The following is a 21,060-nucleotide window of genomic DNA, read 5'->3' on the forward strand; positions in this document are numbered from 1 at the left end:
TACCAACAGTAAAATTTTACTGTTTTCCTAGGATAAATCAAATGAAATAAAAACCATTCAGTTTATTCTTGGCTATTTTATGCTTGTTAAGACTGTCAGTGGAATTAGTTTTCTTTTTTATTTTTGAGTACTGTTACTTTGTTATTGATTTTTATTTCTGTACTTAATTTCTAAACATGCCATACAAGATTCTTTAAGATATCATTAGGTTATGTGTTTTTCATGAGTCTCTTCGACTTTGCCAACACATAATAATGTAATATGCACATACAGATCATTTGCTTCTTCATTCCCCATAATATTGGTTTTCTAGTTTCTTGTCTTATTGCATGTGCAGAACCTTGGAAGATAATACCAACTAAGAACAGCAGTATCTCCATCCTTGTCTTATTTCTGACTTTAATGAGATGGCTTTAACAATTCACACTTGGAATTATATTTGATCTGTCTTTACATATTTAGGTTATTTTCCTACTCTTATTATTTTATAATCTATATTTGGAATAATGACTAAAATTTTATAGATTTCTTTTTTGTATTTGTTTCTTTCCTTTCTTTTCCTTTTGGCAATTCATACACTTACAGTTTTTCATCCTGTAAATGACTACACTGAAAGATCTGGGTTTAAGCCATGCCTCCACTTCTAAAATAAACTCTATTTGTTCACATCTACTTGTCTTCTCATATACTCCTGAATAATTTATTCAGAATGCTTGCAACTGTATTGGTAGGTGAAAACATTCAGTAAGTATCTTTTATTCCTTTTTTTTCCTCCAAATTTCAGATTAGGGATCTTTCCAGGTATTATCATGTTTTAATACTGAAATTGTGTGCTAATTTTTGGTTTATGTAGAACTTAAGTATAAAATAATCTAACTTTGGCCACTTGTTAATGATAGACATTTCATTTCCAATTGTTTCTATTAGTATGTTGCAGTGTTTTATTTCTTTGAAGATCAATTTTGAAAATGGATGGAAATCATCCATTTCTTTTATCAGTAAACAGTTGCCTTGGATCACATCTAACTTTCCATGATAATTCCCTTTTTCCCTTTGCTATCTCCTTCCTCATCTCTAGTAATCTCTGTGTTTTGTTCTTCTTTCTCTTGTTTTTCCTTAAAAAGTCTTACCAGGAGTTTATCTTAAATTTTTTTGACATATAAGGAAATGGGCTGCAAGCTATAAGGAGATGTTAATTTAAGTTACATTTCTTTTGCCTTTGTTTCTCATTGCTGCGTACATCTTTTTCTCCTCTACTTCAAAGCAGAGTCCCCATTCTTCTGTATTTTCAACACCAACTAGATCCACGCCTTGCAGATGGGTCCCTAAGAAAGGAAATGGTGAATAGACAGACAGAAGACTGAATCCATATGGAGACGTGTTTCAAGGAACCCGCATGCGTTGAAATGCTACAAAGGCAGTCTTGGCACAATAAAGGACTTTGGGTTTGGCATCTGACAGGAGTGAAAGTCATTCTAAGGACTACCTTTAGGCAATTTACTTACCCTGTTTCCTAACCTGTGAAACAGGAAATGAATTAAGCAGATAGATGAAATGAGGCACTGCTCTGGACAATTTCAAATTTCAATACCTGTTATTTATCGGACACTTCCCACTCTGCTCTCCTGACCCCCATGCCCACGCACTCTGCTCCCCATTGTCAGCACCCAGAAATACTTAGCTGCCAAGGCAATGACAGGTACCAGGATGGCTTTGCTCCCTCGGAGCCGTTCACAAAACCTCCAAGGACCCAGAGTGATGGCACCAGAGACTGGTGAAGTGGACCTTAGTTGAATGAGACCAAGGCAAGTTAGAAAAAGAGGGTTCAGCCAGCCTGAGCCAGAGCAATCTTGGACAGGCCCATGTACTTTCAGAGAATACCTGACACGGCATAAGCTAGTCCCACCTCTCCGTTCCGTCCCACAGGCGCAGCCTCCTAAAGAGATGGGAAGCTCTTGGGCGACAGAGAATGAAGGGGAGGTGAACCAGGAGAGATTATGGACTCTGAAAAACAATCTAAGGGTTTTGAAGGGGCGGGGAGGTTGGGGGAACCAGGTGGTGGGTATTGGAGAGGGCACGGATTGCATGGAGCACTGGGTGTGGTGCCAAAACAATGAATACTGTTACGCTAAAAATAAATTTAAAAAAGAGAAAAAGAAAAAAATAAAGGAAAGAGTGAGTAAACCAACACCACGCTGCCATTGGCCACAATGAGTGTCAATCCTCACCCTCTTCCCAGCCCCCCCTTCCCTTTTCGCGCCCTTTTCATCAGGCTCGTTCTCTGGCGCCCTCTGCAGGCGGTGCTCGGAACTCCAGCCCCCGTGGAGAGGCTTTGCGCCTGCGAGTATATCCAACCGCTGGTGTGGGGGAATATTCGCCTGCCTGAGCCCCTACGAAAGCCAGCGGGCGCATAGGGAGGGCCACACAGGAAAAAGCGAGGGCTATGGAGAGCGGGGCTGGAGGGAAGCAGGGGCCAGAAAGTACTGCGAAGGGCCCCGGTTCAGGAAGCTGATTGAAAGAAAACAGAGAAGCAGTGGTAGGGGGCTAAGGACACCGTGCCTGCCTGCTTGGGTCTTAATCTTTGCTTTGCAAATAGCTGTTTGTCTTTAGGACAATTGCTTAATGTCTCTCTATGTCTATCCTTTAAAATGGGGATAATGGTAGCGGCCTCCTATGACTGAATAAAGGATAAAACTAGTTAGTATCTGTAAATATCCAGTGTACATTTGGGTCAGTGAAAGTAACGGTTGGCTTTAGAGATGGCCACCAGCAGCACTGGCATCACCTCTTGGGAAATGCACGTCACCGCGCCACTCGAGCCTTAGCGAGTCAGCATCTCCACCGAGGCAGCTGAGAAATGTTTCGACAAGCTGACCATCATAAATTTCGGTGATGCATCATGCACTATGCGAAGACCTGGTCTGAGTTTCGGCGGTTTTTAAAGCCACCCAAATGAAAAGTTGGGACACGAATGGAAGGGGAATCACAAAGGCGCAGGCCGGTCGAAGTTACAAATAGGGAATCAAGACCCCCAAGAGGGGAGTGAACTTGCCCAAGGTCTTCCTGCAAGAAACTGTGCCACTCTAAACCCTTCCAGTGCCCCACACCCCCAACTAGGTTTTAGGCAAACTACCCTGTTCCTAATCTGTGAAATGGGTGCAAAAGCCAACCTAACTCCATGGGTGACTGCGAAGATCGCACGAGACTCAAATCAACTACAAAACACCGTGCGCTGGGAATAGGGGCTGAACTAAACTCATCAACCACCCTCAGGCCCCAGAACCCGAAATGCAGCGGCTCCCTGGGTCCCCGCTGCGGGTATTTCCCTCGAAGAGGTCCTTGATAAATAAGACTCCCGCAAGTCACAGAGGGATCCCTAAGTTCAGATCCCTGGGCCTCCTGCTTTGGCCTGAGTGAGTGCCGAGGCTGGTTCTTTTGCTGGGGGCTCCGAGTCCACTACACGGACCACAGGAGCTCTACTACCCGCTTTGGGCCCTTTTGTCCGCTGGACACACGAAGGTACCAGGTCGGCAGCAGCAGCCAAGTCCCGCCCGGCACGATCCTCGCGCCACCGCCCACCCGCAGGCCGAACGTTAGCCCCGCTGCTCCAGACGCGGGCTCGCACTCCCACCGCGCGGACCCGCGGTGGAGGCAGCCGCGCCAGAGCGGCAATCACCTGCTCCTCCCACTCCCGCCTGCGCCCGCCTGCGCCCGCCCAGCTCCCCGCCCGTCCGCAGAGGCGCGGAGGCGGGAGGGCGGGAGAAGGCTGCGCAGTCGGCCACGTATCAGGATGCTGGCCCTGGGACAGGGTGCGCACTGCGTGCGTGGGCGAGACCGAGCCGCACCGACAGGCCGCTAGCGCACGCCCGGGCTCATTCCGGGAATCTCCCCCGCCCCGGGCCTCACCACCTCGCGGGATGGGCTCCACTCCCAGCCTCTACCGCCCGCCCCCTCGGTGGCCAGACTCGGCCAATGGGTTCCCGAAGTGGCTGTGTTCCTGGCCAATGAGAGCAGACCGCCCCCTCGCCGCCAGCTGAGTGAACGAGAGCGCGGAAAGCTCACTTCCACTTTCCCCGAAGGAAGAGTTCCCGCGGGAAGCCGGCCCAGCCCCATCTTCCCAGCTCTTGCGAATCCCGGGACAGCGGCCACCGGCTGCGTGGGCACTCTTGACGCATCTGTGAGTGGTGCTTGGGTCCTCAGTCGGACGTGGAGTTCTTAAAGGGCGGTTGTGAAGAGCACTAGGCAAAGGACCCTGGTCCTGAGCCAAGAGGTTTTGGGGATATGGGATAAGCAGCCTCCCATTGTGGGAACCCCCTTTTCGGCCGCCCCCCCCCCCCCCAGCCTCAAAGATCAAGACTTTTCCTCCTAGAAAGACACTTGGAGATCAGCTAGGAAGCTGTTTCAGCTACCTGCTGTGTGCCTGGGCATCCGGAGGGGAGAGAATAGGCGGGTGGGGCAGGTCAAATAGCATAACTGCTGCCCAGAGTCACTGAATCATGATCTTTGAGGGTAGGGTCCGATATCTTCCTTTTTAACAAGCCCAGAGGGGTAATTCACAGAACTCTTCTCAGGCCTGTGTGAGCCTCAGAACTGTTAGGCTTTTCCTTTAGCTGGTTCTTCCCCTGGCTTCCAGTAGCTTCCTCACATGTGTGGACCGACCGATATTCAACTGAGGTTTCAAGGGGTACCCACTTGTAGATCTCCGATTCTGTGTGTAGCTGTAGCTCTTTCCTCTCTAGTAGTCTGCCCCACAAACTCCAGCCACTGAGGCCTCCCATGATCCTGAACTTGTCTTCTCAACTCAAGGAAACTGCCAGTCTTCTGTTTCCCTTCCCTGAGATATGGTCTGGAAATGCTCCCCAGGCGGAAAGCTAGATGTTCATAGGGATTACCTCATTTGATTTCTCTCTCTAAGGGATGGGAGATCACTGTTCTGCACTGCCTGGAATCCAGTGTTTGAAAGTTGTTTCACGTGCCCTGTCATTCCTTTGTTTTTAGTCTTTACAAGTAGGGGAGGAAATCCACTTCTTGTTTCTCTGACTTGGCCACTAACAGAAGTGAGTCATAGTTCCTTAGAAGTCATCATGAACTCCATGAAGCCTGAAGAGAACAAGTCATTCACTGCTACAGAAAATGGCCAGAGTCGCAGACCTGAAGATTCAAAGGTATGTCTCCTTTTTAACAACTCAGCATATTCTAACCATAGCACAGTATTAGGATCCTGGTAGAGGATAAGCTGATAAAAAATGGTGGTTAGAAGCCCTTCCTCTGTGTTGTGGAAAGTATATTTGGAAGGTCACATCTCTAAATACTTATGCAAAACCAGATGATAGTGTATGAATTAGCAGTGCAAAGTGTGCCTTTTTAGACAACAAGATGACTAAAAAACACTGTAGACGCTTGATATCAGAAGGACAGACAGGCCAAAATAATACAGTTACTACGTATTGAGAAATTAATGTGTACCTGAAATTATTTTCACAATTTCTTGTGGATAATCTCATTCAACATTTAATAAAACAATACATATTGTCATCATCCCTTTTTCAAAATTGAAGAAACTAAAACCCACCTTTCTTAAAGTTGCAAAAATGATGAACTTGATGGTGAGGATTTGAATTCAGGCAGTCAGACTTCAGAGTTGGTTTTTGGCCAACACAAAATATGCAAAATGATAATACTGACTCAAGATACAAACAAGTGTTTTGGAGTGCAGAGAGGAGAATGCCTCATTCACACTCAAGCAGTTTCATCTGAGACAGATCTTACAGGATGAATAGAATTTCACCAGGGAAGTGTATCCAGCATGAGGGAATATTTGAGTCAAGTCATACACACATGAAGACATATCTGGAAGCAGTCTAGATAGACTTGATGATACGGAAGAACTCAAGAATGTGGTAACTAATAATGCCGGGAAGATAGTTTGAGGAGATTCCAGTAGGCTTTATTTTAATCAGAACTTTTTTCTCAGGAAAAAAATCTTCTAATTGTGAAATAATGAAGCGGGTTCATTGAATTAGAATTAAATGAAATGTAAGATTAATTTCTTCTAATCACTAGCCACATTTCAGGTCCTCAGTAGCCATGTGTGGGTAATAGCTGCCATATTGGACAAACAGGTGTAGAACATTTCCATCACTGAGGAAAGTTCCACGAGACAGTGCTGAACCAGGTTCCGGACGTCTGTGGCCTTGCTATGCCAAGTGTGATCTACACACACCAGCAATACTGATCTTGCCTGAGAGCTTATGACACCTCTCTGATCTGCATTTTAACAAGACCCCAACCCCCAGATGATTCACAATTTCTCAAATTAAAATTTGAGAAACACCGATCTGAGATACCCTTATAGTTGGATACTCCTTATGGTGAAATATTTATTTAGCTTATATAGTATTGTTTCAAAAGGGGAAATTTTTAACCCTGTGAGAAAAGAAAAGGGATTCATGGTCCCTGTGTCAGGAAAGTACAGAGAACTGGGCTGAGCTTCAATGCAGCACCACGCGGTTGTTTCAAGGATTCGTTTATGTTTCCCATCACTACGCTCTGCTTCTCATGCTGTCGTCTGGCTGATTTTCTGCATGGTGACAACAGAACTTCGGTAATTTCAGACTGCATACCTGCATTCGCTGCCATTTAGATCACGAGTCCATCCTGGGACACTGAGAAAAATTCCTTTGGCATGTAACTTTCCACCATTGCTATACCAAACTATGTGGCTCAAGGAGACATTTGAGCAAGCAAGGCCTGTCCCCGAGCTGGCATGAATTCATTTCTGTAGACATTTATAGTTGTAACGAAATGGCAGAGCTGTGCAGTGGATTTTTTTTAAAGATTTTATTTATTTATTTGACAGACAGAGATCACAAGTAGGCAGAGAGGCAGGCAGAGAGAGAGAGGAGGAAGCAGGCTCCCCACAGAGCCGAGAGCCCAATGCGGGGCTCGATTCCAGGACCCTGGGATCATGACCTGAGCCAAAGGCAGAGGCTTAACCCACTGAGCCACCCAGGCACCCTGTGCAGTAGATTTTTGGAAAAGAGCAGCAGTATCCTTTAAGTTCTTACACTCCATGCTTAAGGATTTGGGTTTCGTTCTGTATGTCGAGAAGTGTGTACAGGTTTTATCCTTGAATTTTTAAAGAGGAGATTTTAACTTAAAATTTTGGCTAAATTATTCATCTTGAAATTCCTATGGCTACACTGTTCAGAGTGATAGCCACTAGCCACATGTGGCTATTTAAATTTAACTTCAACTTAATTAAACTTAAGTAATGAAAATAGATAATATATAAGATACATAATTCAGACCCTCACTCACAGTGAGTGCATCTCACCTGAGTCTGACATCTTGGGTAGGGTAGATATTGTTGGGCATCTCCATCAGTTACCTAAGAATTAATATAAGAAATGACTTATATATCTTTCTGGATAAAAATTATAAGATTTATTGGAAGACAATGAAAAGAGATCTAAATTGATGTTGAACTATAAGATACTTAGGAATAGGAAAGCTCAACATACTTAAGATGTCAGTTCATCTAAATTGATGTTGAACTATAAGATACTTAGGAATAGGAAAGCTCAACATACTTAAGATGTCAGTTCATCTTTGTCTCCATGTCAGCATGGAGACAAACCATAAAATATATGAAAATGTCTTTGTATTAGTTTGTCAGGTTTGCTGTAACACAGTACCACAAACTGGGTTCTTTAAACATCAGACATTTATTGTCTCATATTAAATTTAAGATTTAATATAATCTCAATTAGGAGTGTGACAGTGTATTTTTGAGGCACTTAATAAGATGACTAAAAGTTAATGGAAGAACAAAGGACCAATAGCCAAGACATTTATAAGTATAAAGAGTAAAGTGAGGAGAGTGTCCCTATCAGATATGAATGCTTATTATAAGGTTGTACTAATTAAGAGAGTATTTGGCCAGACGTAGAAAACTGTAGCACTGGAACAGAGCAGAGAGCATGGAGACAAACCATAAAATATATGAAAATGTCTTTGTATTAGTTTGTCAGGTTTGCTGTAACACAGTACCACAAACTGGGTTCTTTAAACATCAGACATTTATTGTCTCATGGTTCTTGAGGTTCAGAGCCCAAGGTCAAGGTGTCAGTATGCTTGTCAGCTTCTGTGAGCTCTGAGGGAATGATCAGAGACCTCTGTCCTTGGCTTGTTGGTGGCCATCTTTCTCATGTGTCTCTTCATATGGTCTTTCTTTTATGTACGTCTGTCTCTGTCCCAGTTTCTCCTCTTTGAAAGGACATGAGTCAGATTAGAGTAGGGACCCACCTTACGCCAGTATGAACTCATCTAAACTAACTACAAAAACCCTGTCACATCCTGAGGTAATGGGGGTTAGGAATTCCACACATCAACTTTGGGGCGGGGGGTGCAGAGTTCAGCCTGTACTCTCATATGGTAAAACTGGCAGTTATGATCAGTGGAGAAAGGGTGAACGATTCAATATTAGTGCTGGGAAAATCATTTATCTCTGAAGCAAAAATTTTTAAAAGACTGAAACCTCCATCAGGCCATATACAAAAAAATATATATACAAAATATTGTAAATATGTAAATACATATTCATATATGTATAAATGTGTATATATGCATATATTCATGTATATACAAAATATTGTAAATATGTAAATATGTAAAAAGAATATACAAAATATACAAAAAAAAGAAGTTGAGATGAAAGACTAGACTAGAAAAAGCAAGCCTTTACACTTTTTAGAAAAAAAAATAGATTAATTCCATGAAAGTTAATCTTATGACATAGAATGATTAATAAACTTGACAACAGAAAACTAAGGCCTTCTTATCTTGAATGATGCCTAATGAGAATGAAAAAGCAAGCCAGATACTCAGAATATATGTTTAACATATAAAATAAGTAAACAAGTTGTATCTGGAGTATAGAAAGGATTTTCAAAAGTCAAAAGGAAAATAGTCCAATAGAAAAATGGGCAAGACGTGAACAGGCAGAAGCACGAAAAGAGGTTTAACTCCCATTAGTAATTAAACTAATTAATTAAGATGCCATTTCACATCTGCAAGTTGGCAAACATCGACAGTTGGGCAGTACAGTCTTTTGACGAGGATGCAGATTTAAGGAGATTTTTCCTATCCACTGGGGGAAATGCAAGGTGGTACAACTATTCTGTAAATAGTATGGTGGTATTTAATAAAGGGAAGTATTCAGAGATCCTAAATTGGAGGAGTCTCACTCCTACCCGCGAGTGACATTCTTGCACATGTGTACCAGGTAACATTCAATGATATTCACAGCAGAATGGAACCACTGTTTTTAGTAGAAAAAAACCTGGAAAGGACCTAAATGTGCATACACAGTTAATTGTTTCAATGGATTCTATTTAACTGTAGAAGTGAACGTGGGAAGGCACCTGGGTGGCTCAGTCAGTTAAGCAGCTGCCTTCGGCTCAGGTCACGATCCCAGGATCCTAGGATCGAGTCCTGCATCCGCTCCCATCTCTGCAGAGAGCCTGCTTCTCCCTGTCCCTCTGCCTGCTGCATACTTGTGCTCTTTATTTCTCTGTCAAACAAATGAATAAAATATTAAAAAAAAAAGAAGTGAATGTAAGACTCCATCAGTTAGAATTAGTCTCAGAAAAGTAGTGAAAGAAATCGCAGAACAAACTTAATAGGATGTCTTTCCATAAAATTAAAACAAGGCACAACCATATGGTGTGGTACTTCTATTTTTTTTTTTTTGGTACTTCTATTTTAACAATATATGTTTATGTACCTAAAGAAATGTAAATAAATTATCAGTTTAAAGCAAATTCAGGGGGCGCCTGGGTGGCTCAGTGGCTTAGGCTTCTGCCTTTGGCTCAAGTCATGATCCCAGGGTCCTGGGATCGAGCCCCGCATCAAGCTCCCTACTCAGTGGGGAGCCTGTTTTTCCCTCTGGCTCTGCTATTCCCCCTGCTTGTACTCTTTCTCTCTCTCTCTCTGTTAGATAAATAAATAAAACAAATTCAGAATGAGTGTCTTTAAGAATGAGAGAGATATATAAGGTGAAAGAGGAGCTTCTTATAAATTGTCATATGCTATTTCGTAATCTGGGATGTAGATACAGAGATGTTTGTCAGGAGATGTCCTATACTGCTTTTGCATATAACATGTATTGCAAGTTTTTCTAAATAGTATATAAGCATTAAAATAATGGAAGAAGCTGAGTGTGCTTCACAGAGTGCTAGCCTTGGTGGTTGAGTGGATGGTGACCCTGTTAACAGACTCAGGAAACCCAGCAAGAAGGGAAGGATCGGGAGTAAGGTTTATGACTTCAGTTTGGAAAGTCTTGAGGGTGAAATGCCTCTGATGTATCCAGGGGTAGATGTCAAGAACCAAACACCATATTAAATTTGAAATTCAAATGAGAGGACATTGCTGCAGATACAGATTTGGAGAGTAAGTAGTAGCTGAAAATGGGAAGGAAAAGAAAGCACCACGAGAGGAAGAAACTCACTGTGCCTGAAACCAGAGCTCATTCAGTAGCACTGGCCTCCCAGATAAACCAAGCCCCTCCATCCCTCCCGAGTTTACTGTCTTCAGCTTTAGTCCTCAGTTCATATAGAGTAGGTCCAAGCCTTGAGATTCCATAAGAATTCCCATCCAAGTTCTACCAAATCCTATGCTGTCATGTTTTTCACTTATGTCCTTGGTTTTCATTCCTGTTGCCATCAGATTATCAACACTTTTCCCCAGACTATTGGCAACTGGTTCTGTGTGTATATGTTTTTGAATACATATATTTATTTGAATATGACCATGTATATTTTCTTGTATATCTAACCCGTCCTGGGATTTATCAGTCATTTTAGTATATCATGTATTTCCTTAGTGCTGTTTAAAGTAATACAGAGTAGAACTAAACAGATACTTGTTGGGAATTTGTGAAAGGCGATTTTTCAGCTGTCCAAGAGGCGCATTAAATAACTCCAGCTTTACTATTAAGTAATGCAGATTTTAAAAACAGTGAAATTAAGTGGCATTTCATCTATCAATTGGCAGACATTTAAGATAATAGTACTGAAATCCTTTGGAGGAGTCAGCCATATGGTCGGTCTTTTTGGGCAGGAAGTGGAGAAGGAGCAGGAGGAATTGATACAATTTCTCTGGAAAGCAGTTTGGCAGCATAGATGTTGTGAAGTACATTGTAACCTTAGTCTCAGTATTTCTACAGCTGGGAAACTGTCCGAGGGAAATATTCCGTTTCCGACAAAATGTTTTATGTATAGAAATGTTTGTCATATTTAGAGTAGTAAAAACTTGGAAACAGTCTTAAGTATCCAGCAACAGAAGAATGAATTAGAAATTATTGTACAGTGACATATCCTGTGGCCCCTCAAATTGTTTCAGAGGTTATTTAATAGCATATAATGTCATTAAATACAAATCTATTTCATGACATGTCAGTCAATGGCAGGGTTGCTTAGTAAAGGGAAGTTCATGCAGCATAGCACAATTTAAAGAACATAAGATTTCTGTGTGCTTGTAAAATCATAGAAACAAATAAAACAACATGTAGAATGGTTAATCTGGTGATAGAGTAATGGTTGGTATTATTTCCCCATTATTCATTGTCCATGTTATTATCCACTTCTTCTTCACACTATTAGTTTTATAAGTAGAAAAACATGAACATTATTATTAAAGGTGGTTCTTACTAAGTTCTTGGTCTTTCCTTTTTTAAGGATACGGTCTTGACGCAGACGCATCTTGGCTCACCTGCTGCTCACTCTCTCTCTGACAGTAAAGAACGAAGCAGTATCGTTAAGCTAAAAAGTGAAGTCAAGCATGAAGCATCTGTGGAAATTCAGAATCCAGACCTGAACACCAGTGAAAAATGTTTTTTTACTTTTTCGTTGAATAAACCCTCCGGGAAATCAGACTTCAGTGTGTTTACAGCACATGGTGAACTCACAGAGAATATCTACTCAGCCCTGAGAGCAAATGGCAATTTCAGTGAAAGAATGGAGAAGCATCTTAATAAGAACATCTTTGTTTATGAAAAGAATACGATAGGCGGATATGTAAATTTAGGAATGCCTCTCAAGTGCCTACCTGAAAATGCCCATTTTAATATAACACCTGGTCCAAAAAAGAGTGGCCTGGAAGATGACCAGATACTACGCCAGTGTGAAAATCCGAACATGGAATGCGTTCTTTTTCATGTGGTTTCTGCTGGAAGGAGTGTGAAAAAGATTCTCAAGATCAAGGAAATTTACGAAAAAGGAAGTACACTTTGTATCTATGCCTTCAAGGGTGAGACTATCAAAGAAGCTCTACTCAAGGATGGCCGATTTCGTTCCGACCTTGATGAATTTGAATGGGAAGTAAGGGAAGGTCATCAGAAAATTCATGGAAAACAGTCCCTGGTGGATGAAGTATCTGGAAAAACCTTAGAAATGGACATTTTTAAGAAACGTGTCAGTAAAGGTACCCCTAAAAAAATTAAACAGAATGAAAATGCCAATGATGAAACCAGTCCCAGGAATCAGATACAGTCTGAGATCGAAGAACATGAACCAGAGACAGATGGGGAGACTGAAGATGTAGAGGGCAACAGAGAAAAAATCGTCCCACCTCAGAATCTAGCACATGATATTGCAGGTAAAAAACGACGCACAATTGCCAGGATTAGGAGTTATTATAGTCATAGTTACAACAGAAGACACGGGAAGCATAACTCAAGACATAGGCAAAGGCCTCATGTGGTTATGCAGCATGTTATTAAGCTAGCTATCCCGAGGACAGCAACTGACCTCTGGCTAAAGAATTGCCAATCATTGGACAAAAGTATAATGGATCAATACCCAAATTTGAAGGAGGAAGCACTTCGGATGAGAAAGTATTTTCAGGATGAACAGAGGAGAACCAAACTGACAAGCTTTCAACAGTTCAACGTATATAAAAAGTATTTTGGAAAAGTGACTGAAAATTCTACTTCAGTTGCAACCTGTGAAGATCTTCTCCATCTTAGTGAGTCAGTTGGGTTCATGACATGGGACAATAATGGAATCACGGGGAATGCTACTTGCTTTGTCTTAAATCATGGTTATATTTTCACCTGTCGGCATGTAATACATCTTATGGTGGGAGAAGGCACAGATCCAAGGTTTTGGCCAGATATAATAAGCAAATATGCAAAGGTATCTTTTAAATATAAAAGGTTCTGCCCTATCAGTGTTGATTGGTATGACATTGAGCCATGGTTTGAAGTGTCTGATGGACCTCTAGATTATGCCATTTTAAAGCTAAGCAAAAATGGAAATGGATTTCCTCCAGGCCTGTTTAGACGAATTTCCTGTCCACCACCTAGTGGTTTGATTTATATAATTGGTCACCCAGAAGGCCAGGTCAAGAAAATAGATGGCTGTGCTGTGGTTCCTATAAATCAGCGCTTAGAGAGGTACCCAGAACAGCATCGAGGTGAGGTGGTAGGACCCCATGCTGCCACTTACAATGCTTTCTCTGTGTTTACCCAAAGAAGTTTCCTACCAGAAGTCTGTAACACTGACACACTTAGCTATGATACCTGTTTTTCCAGTGGGTCCTCTGGCTCCCCAGTATTTAATACATCTGGTGAATTAGTTGCTATGCACACTGTTGGGCATTTTTATGTTCATGAAGGTAGAGCCTGTGCCATTATTGAATATGGCTATTCTGTGTATTCAATTCTTGGTGATGTTAAACAGAAGAATGAGAGGTTGTTTAAATTATTAATTGAAGAGAACAACGAAAACCATAATGAAAATGATAACAAACAAGAGTTGTTTCAGTCTCATCAGGCTGTACCCATGGAACTCTAGGAAAAAAACGTTTTATTCAAGAAAATATGCCAATAGCCTAAAAATAAAAAGAAAAATATTCTTTCTATTTTTATTTTTTTTTAATTTTTCAGAGAGCACAAGCAGGGGGGATTGGAGGCAGAGGGCAAAGCAGGCTCCCTGCTGAGCACTGAGCAAGTGTCACATATACCCTGATGTGTATTGTTAACCTGAGCAGCATTGCTAACAATAGCCAAACTACGGTAAAAGCCCGTGTGCATCAGCTGATGAATGGAAGATGTGGGAGCACCTGGGTAGCTCAGTTGGTTAAGCAACTGCCTTCTGCTCTGGTCATGATCCCCGAGTTCCAGGATCGAGTCCAGCATCTGGCTCCCAGCTCCATGGGGGAATCGGCTTCTCCCTCTGATCTTCTCTTCCCTCAAGCTCTCTCTCACTGTCTCTCTCTCAAATAAATAAAATCTTTAAAAAAAAAAAGAAAAAGAAATGGAAGATGTGGTATATATTTGCAGTGGAATATTACTCAGCCATCAAAATAATGAAATCTTGCCATTTTTAACAATGTGGATGGAGCAAAAGTGTATTATGCTAAGCAAAATGAGTCTGAGAACGACAAATACCATGATTTTATTCATGTGGAATTTAAGAAACAAAGCAGATGGACTTATGGGGGAAAGGGAAAAATAAGAAGAGAGAGGGAAACAAACCATAAGAATAAACTGAGGGTTGATGGTGGGAGATGGGTCGGGGATGGGCTAAATGGGTGATGAATATTGAGGAGGGCACTTGTCTTGTTGAGCACTGGGTGCTGTATGTATGTGATGAATCACTAGACTCTCCTGAAATTAATATCACATTATATGTTAACTAGAATTTAAATAGAAATTTGAAGAAAATAAATATCTCTAATTTGCAACTAAGATTGTAAATCAGATTCTTTAAAATAGATGCACTTGCCTCTTATTGGGAGATAGAAATAAGATGGAGACCATCTTCTCTCGTCTGGCAAACAATGTCATAGAGAAATGAGTGTCTAGAGAGGGTAGTGTTGGCCACCATTAAGTGTCAGTGTCTAGTCCTCAGCTTCATGTGTATTGAAGAGTGACTGCAGGCAGTAGCAGCAGCCAAAATATCCGTATTGCAATGTCTGGTCATTTACTTTGATAGTGTGGAGAGGCATTTTCAACAGCTTCCTCATCCACCTTCCTGATCCCTGGTTTCCAACTAAGAGGGTGAATTCTTGAACTCCATTCCTGCGCTGGCCCTTTGAATCCCTCCCACTGCTTTTGTCATTCTAAAGATGTTCTAAGGATGCCTGGGGGGCTCATTGGTATAAGCATCCAACTCTTAGTTTCATTGGCTCCAGTCAGGATCTCATGCATTAGGGGATTGAGCCCCGTGCCAGGTTCTTTGCTCAGCTTGAAACATTCTCTCCCTCTGTCCCTCCCTGCCCTCACAAATAACTACATCTTTTAAAAGTGTTCTAACAATTAATCCCTTCAGTTGAAACTCTTTTACCCACACAGATCTCTGATACACTCTTCCTACCAACTAGACTTTGATTGTCCAAATATATGATCGCCTCTCAGTTGTGTCGAAGCCATAAATCTCAGAGAAATTGTTGGTTCAGAAACTCTATATCTGTATGTGTATTAAAAAGGTACAGGAACAACTGCTAAATTTCAAAAGAAAAATAGAATGAGGTTATTTCTCACATGGTAGTCTAAAGATACAGCCCTCTGTGGTTGTGGGAGTTTCAGGGTGTGATGGTGTTAGGTTTTCCCTGTCAGATCAAAGATGGCCACTAAACCTCTGGCTAACACACCTACACAACAGCCAGGAGTAGAACGAAAATGTACGTAAGGGGAGTGTACCTCTTCTGAAGAACACCATCTAGAAAATGCATATATCACAGCTGCTGGTAACCGTTGTCTACAACATGGTTATGCAGCTCACTTAGCTGAGAGTTAGGCTGTGAAATGTAGTGTTTTTCTGGATGACCAGATAGAAGCCCAGCCTTAAATTTTCTTGCTTTGGAATAAAGGGAAAATGGATTTTGGATGAACTATCATATCAACCGACTCATCTAGCCTCTCTGGTATCTATATACACTCTTCTCTCCACTTACAAAGCATACTTCCCCACCCCCAAGATAGTCCAGAATTCTGGGTGACGTGCATGTCTTCCCGTCATGTCTGGATGCAGCTTCTCATAGCTCAGAGATAAATCTGCCTGTTCCCTTTCGCCCTACTCACACACCCAACAGACTGTGGCAGAGTATGGCCAAAATCCAACCTCTTAAAGTAAAATTTCAATTCAGAAAAGAAATTGGAAAACACAACTGTTACTGTCCTGTAGCAGAGATCAAATTCTCTTGGGCAGAAAGTGCGGGGTGCCTAGCTCTAGCAGGGAGCACAATTTTAGGTCACTGCAATTGTTGGTCACTGCTCATGGCAGTTGGAATTGCCTTGACCTTTTGTCCTTCAAAACCTCAGATTTTGTCCTTCAGGTTGTTCTTTTCTATTGTTTTCTGTGGCCATTTCTTTTTCTTCTGTAAAGTTCAATTATAATAATTTAGGATTTATGTATAGTAAAATACATCACTTTTGGTATTTAAGTCTATGAATTCTGACATATACATATACTGGAGTAATTACTACCACAATCAAAAAGTTAAGCAGCTTTTTTTAGAAAACATAGTACAAGCTTCCAGAAATTTAAAGATAATTTCAGTCAGGGTATAGCTTTCCTTAACTTCTAGGAGAAATCTGGAACATGTTACATGGTGAGGTGATAAGTTTGATGTTAATTTTCATTTCTTTTACGTCTGGAACATTCAAATCAGAGTCCAGTCTATACATTACATTTGGTCCATAGGTGTCTCTTCGGTCCCTTTTAATGTATAAATTCCCCCTTTATCTTTTCCTGACATGTATTTATTGAGTAAAGTGGATCGTACTTGTCCTGTAGAATATTCCACATTCTGCACCTTGCAATTCCATCCTCGTGGTGTCATTTAATGTATAGTTGGAGTCCCTGTATTTCCAGTAAATGGTGATTAAATCTAGAGGCTCAATTATATTCAGTTTGGACTTTTTGCCGAGGATACTTCCTAGGTGATTCTAAGGAAAGTCTGACCTTACATTTACTGTGGGCCAGTATCTGGTCCTCATATCCCTTAGCATCATGAGATTCAGGATAACTCCCAGTAGCTTTCTAAAACTGAGCACTGAATTGAATGTCACAGGAACTCACCACTTCCAGGAACTGAGCAGAAATCATTTCCCATCCTCATTCATCAACCTTTAAAATGCACTCCTACAAAATTCCCTGGTTGTGGATGGCAAAGTTTAGCAACTCTTGAAAATTCTCTTTGTAAAAAATTTCCCATGCCTTTTGCTAGTCACCCTCAGATCATAGTAAGTTTAATTCTCATGTGAAGGTTAATGTTATTATCAACTTGACTCAGCCACAAGGTGACCAGATACTTGGTCAAATATTATTCTAGGTGTTTCTGGGAGGGTATTTTTTTTTAAATGAGATTAACATTTAAATTGGTAGACTGAAGAAAGGAGTTTGCTCTCCCTAATGTGGGAGGGCCTCATCCAGTCGGTTGAAAGCCTGAATAGAACAGATTTATTTGGGAGACCCCCACGTAACAAGGTATGCTTCCTGTACGGCTGTCTTTGAATTGGGACATTGACTTTTTCCTGCCTTTGTACTTGAACTGAAACATTGGCTCTTTTTGGGTCTCAAGCTTGCCTGCTTCTCAGACCTTCAGACTCAAATTAGAACTTCACCAGCAGCTTTTCTGGGATTCCATTTTGCTAACTCACCTAGAAGATCCTGGAACTTTCCAGCATCCATAAGCACATGAATCAACTGCCTATAATAAATCATATTATTTTATATATGTTTATGGATTCTGTTCCTCTGAAGAACCCTAATACATATGGGAGCAGGACCTCTACAGTGAGACATAGGCCATGAGGGAAACGTCATCTTTCTCTTACCCAGAAGACAAAAGAGAAGCAGCGAAGAGAATGTGTCATTCAAGTTTAGGAGCTGCTATTTTCCATGTCTTAGAAGCCTCCCAAATACCATAACACCAATTCTATGAAACTTCCCTATCCTTTGTAAATGAATGTCTTTAATTCCACAAACAGGAGAGGGCAATCTGTATATGCAGTTGCCACTGGAATTCAGTAACATAAAAGTATCAATCTCAGAGTTCTAGTAAAGATGAGGTAGATATTTCAGACCAGCTCTCCCCCGCCCCCCCCCCCCCCACAGAGAGGCACACTGAACAAGAAAAATCCAGACTTAAAATAGGAAATGCCTGTGTGAAGGCATCAAAGCTGTAGCCAACGAAGCTACCAAAGCAGTATTCTACTGAAGTCCAGGACCAATATCCCAGTGAGGAGGGAAGCCCAAACAGGTCAGTTCTGTAGTTAGTACTGATTTTACCTTAGAGGCACCTGCCAGTTCTGGAGATGACTGGGAGGCTGAGAAGCTGACCACACATTTGAAGACAATCATGAAGCTGAGAAGGCACAAGAATTAGTGCCTTCAAGTAGTAGGGGTTCTGGTAAACACAGGATTTGGAATGCAAAGTGTTGCATTCACAAATAAAAATGTTCCAGATGTTGTCTCAGCCTTCACAGGGATACAAGTCCGTTTGAAATCACCTCAGTCCATATTAGGTTAAGGTGACTGGAGATTACTAGGGATGCCAGTCCAGCCATCGCCCAGAATGAATTGTAAAGTCTCTTTGGAGGAAGGTTATATCATCCTGAGTCTTGTATTTTTTTCTACAAGACAAAATATGCTATGTAAAAATGAAATCTTGAACTTCTAAAGAGAAGGAAAGGGACTTATATTGGTGACATAGATTAAGAAAGATGGCCAAGATGTAGACTTGATGAAAGGAATGTGACCATATTCTTCTATCCAATACTAACATGAGAAATGTATTAGGATTATTTACTTATACACCAATTGAAGGGCCCAACATGTTTATTTGAGAGACAGACCTTCTTTCTTAATTATTATCTGAATAATGGGGAGTTAAATTCTATTCTAAGCATTTGACTCATCCTTTCTCTACCAGACCACCATGGGGACTGACATTTCCTGTTTGGTATTTACTGAAATTGAAAGAAGGAATAATGCAACAAAGGGTTACGTGTAACTGTAACCAAACGGATATCTTTAGACATGTCCACAAAGCTGTGGGACCTCTTGTCAAATCCTGGGAGCCCACAATGCCTCTTGCTACACCACACACGTAAGGATTTCAGATCTTATCCTGTTGCTGTAATTAAATGTCTAATAAAAATTGTCACAGGAGCTCCAGTTGGGGGAATCAGATCCTCAAATGTAAGTTTTTAAATAGCATGCAAAGGAAGTCTGCCTCTCTCAGTGGCAATCCTGGGAGGCAAAGCATATGGCACCGCTGAACTTGCCTGCCACTTGATCCTGCCCCATCCCTTTGAACCAAAGGTGGGTCCAACCAGCCCAGACAAGAGGTGGTTCTAAGTTCTTATAGTAAGATGCGTTTTCCACCAAGATTTTCGGTAAAGCTTATCACTGGGATGTGCAGGAGTTAAATGCAGAGACCCTGGGACTTTGCCACAACAAGCACATCTAAACTTGGGATATAGAGCTCAAGTGTCCCCCCTGGGTGCTGGCATCCCTGAAGCCCTCTCTATGCCACCACTGCCTTTCCTCATTTCTGTGTCACAGCACACCAGTTGTAACTCTCTTTTTACCTTTTTCAGAGATTGTAACTTATTTGATGATTAGGACAATGTTACATTCTTCTTTGTATCCCCAGTGCTAAGTCTTTAGCAAACACTTAAAGTTCTAGTAACTCCAAAAAGAGTGGATACACTTTTAAATTTTTTTTTATTATTATTATTCGGATACACTTTTTTAAAAGAATCTAGATTTATAGTTCTTAGACACAGGTCAATAAGAAATGAGTAAAGGCTACCCTATAGCATATTCACGGGACCTCTACCGCAACAGGTTATTGTTCTAGAACAACACAAATCAGTTAAAGATGAGGTCCCAAGGGTTGGCTCCTCCTGCTCTTCAGTCTTTACTGCTTCGTCCTCCCAGGCTTCACCCAACCCTGCAAAGGACAGCTAAGAAGAGCATATTGGAGGCTGGTCCACACCTCCCTGTTGAGAAGACTTGCTAATCTACCTTCACAGAACGCTCGCTTTGGCCGGGGTTTTCTTTTCTTTTGTTTTTTTTTTTTGTTTTTTTTTCCCTTGTCGATTGTGAAAGTCAGTTATACAATTGAAGTAGAACTAAAAAAAACAAACCTTCAAAATGAAATCTGACCAGGGATTCTTCTGGTCAGTCTCATGATGTTGTGCAATCACTTGGCCAACTGCCAGTGAAGGAGGAAAGGCTGGCCACAGAAATTAACTGGCAGGCTTCCAGAAACAAAGTGGCTGCGATCGGAATTACCGTGTGCTTTTGCTGTTGTTGCTGCTATGAAAAGACCTGAGAAGAAACCCAAGGTTGAGGAACCAAACTTCCTAATATGTTATATCTTGATTAACAAAAGAAAACTATGTAACAAAATATATTTTAAAATCCTGCCTGCTCCCTCCTTTTCAGGGCCAGAAATTCCTGGGCCTAAAACAACAACAACAAAACCAGATAGCTTAGCCCCACGCCAAGCATCCCTTTACATGTTTACGATAAATCCAGGGTATCATGATGGAGAAAAGGGCACTTGACTCTCAGCAAGGTGAAGTCGATCGATGCTAAACTGGAGAGGCAGCAACGCAGCCCCAGCAGGCCAAGCCAACCTCAGTTCTGGCACATTTAGGCCAACAGCCGGATCTAGAAGGACCACTTGAGGGGGAGCGTCCAGACCGTAGCTTCTCAGCTTTCTGCAAAAGTCTCTGGCTTGGGACGCCTGGGTGGCTCAGTTGGTTGGACGACTGCCTTCGGCTCAGCTCATGATCCTGGAGTCCCAGGATCGAGTCCCACATCGGGCTCCCAGCTCCATGGGGAGTCTGCTTCTCCCTCTGACCTTCTCCTCGCTCATGTTCTCTCTCACTGTCTCTCTCTCTCAAATAAATAAATAAAATCTTTAAAAAAAAAAAAAAAAAAAGTCTCTCGCTTGCCCAGCTCGCAGCGAAGGAAAAACCGTTTCCCGCCCCCTTCCCTGGGGAAGGGAAGGTTGGGCAAACCACCTCCCTATTGT

The 21,060-nt window shown here is 41.7% G+C and overlaps 1 protein-coding gene and 1 long non-coding RNA gene across 4 annotated transcripts; one reads left to right on the plus strand and one right to left on the minus strand.

The window, feature by feature from the left end:
- Window positions 1-3,638: 3,638 nt before the first annotated feature.
- On the plus strand, window positions 3,639-13,892 carry FAM111B (family with sequence similarity 111 member B). Of its 3 annotated transcripts, none has more exons than XM_032358988.1 (3): window positions 3,639-4,177; window positions 4,999-5,165; window positions 11,739-13,892. In XM_032358988.1, exons 2-3 carry the CDS (start codon window positions 5,085-5,087, stop codon window positions 13,854-13,856), a joined length of 2,199 nt encoding a protein of 732 aa, XP_032214879.1. In that variant the 5' UTR covers window positions 3,639-4,177; window positions 4,999-5,084; the 3' UTR covers window positions 13,857-13,892. The 3 variants fall into 3 exon arrangements, with proteins under 3 accessions (XP_032214879.1, XP_032214880.1, XP_032214881.1); XM_032358989.1 differs by having other exon boundaries at window positions 5,056-5,165; XM_032358990.1 differs by having other exon boundaries at window positions 5,069-5,165.
- A 5,864-nt stretch (window positions 13,893-19,756) lies between these two features.
- Window positions 19,757-20,757, minus strand: LOC116599623. Its single transcript, XR_004289433.1, has 3 exons — window positions 20,540-20,757; window positions 20,165-20,348; window positions 19,757-19,968 (listed from the first exon to the last, which is right to left on the minus strand). It is a non-coding gene; the product is annotated as an uncharacterized LOC116599623 (long non-coding RNA).
- Between the last annotated feature and the right edge of the window lie 303 nt (window positions 20,758-21,060).

This window comes from Mustela erminea, chromosome 9 (genome assembly GCF_009829155.1).
Source record: "Mustela erminea isolate mMusErm1 chromosome 9, mMusErm1.Pri, whole genome shotgun sequence".
NCBI classification, from domain to species: Eukaryota; Metazoa; Chordata; class Mammalia; order Carnivora; family Mustelidae; genus Mustela; species Mustela erminea.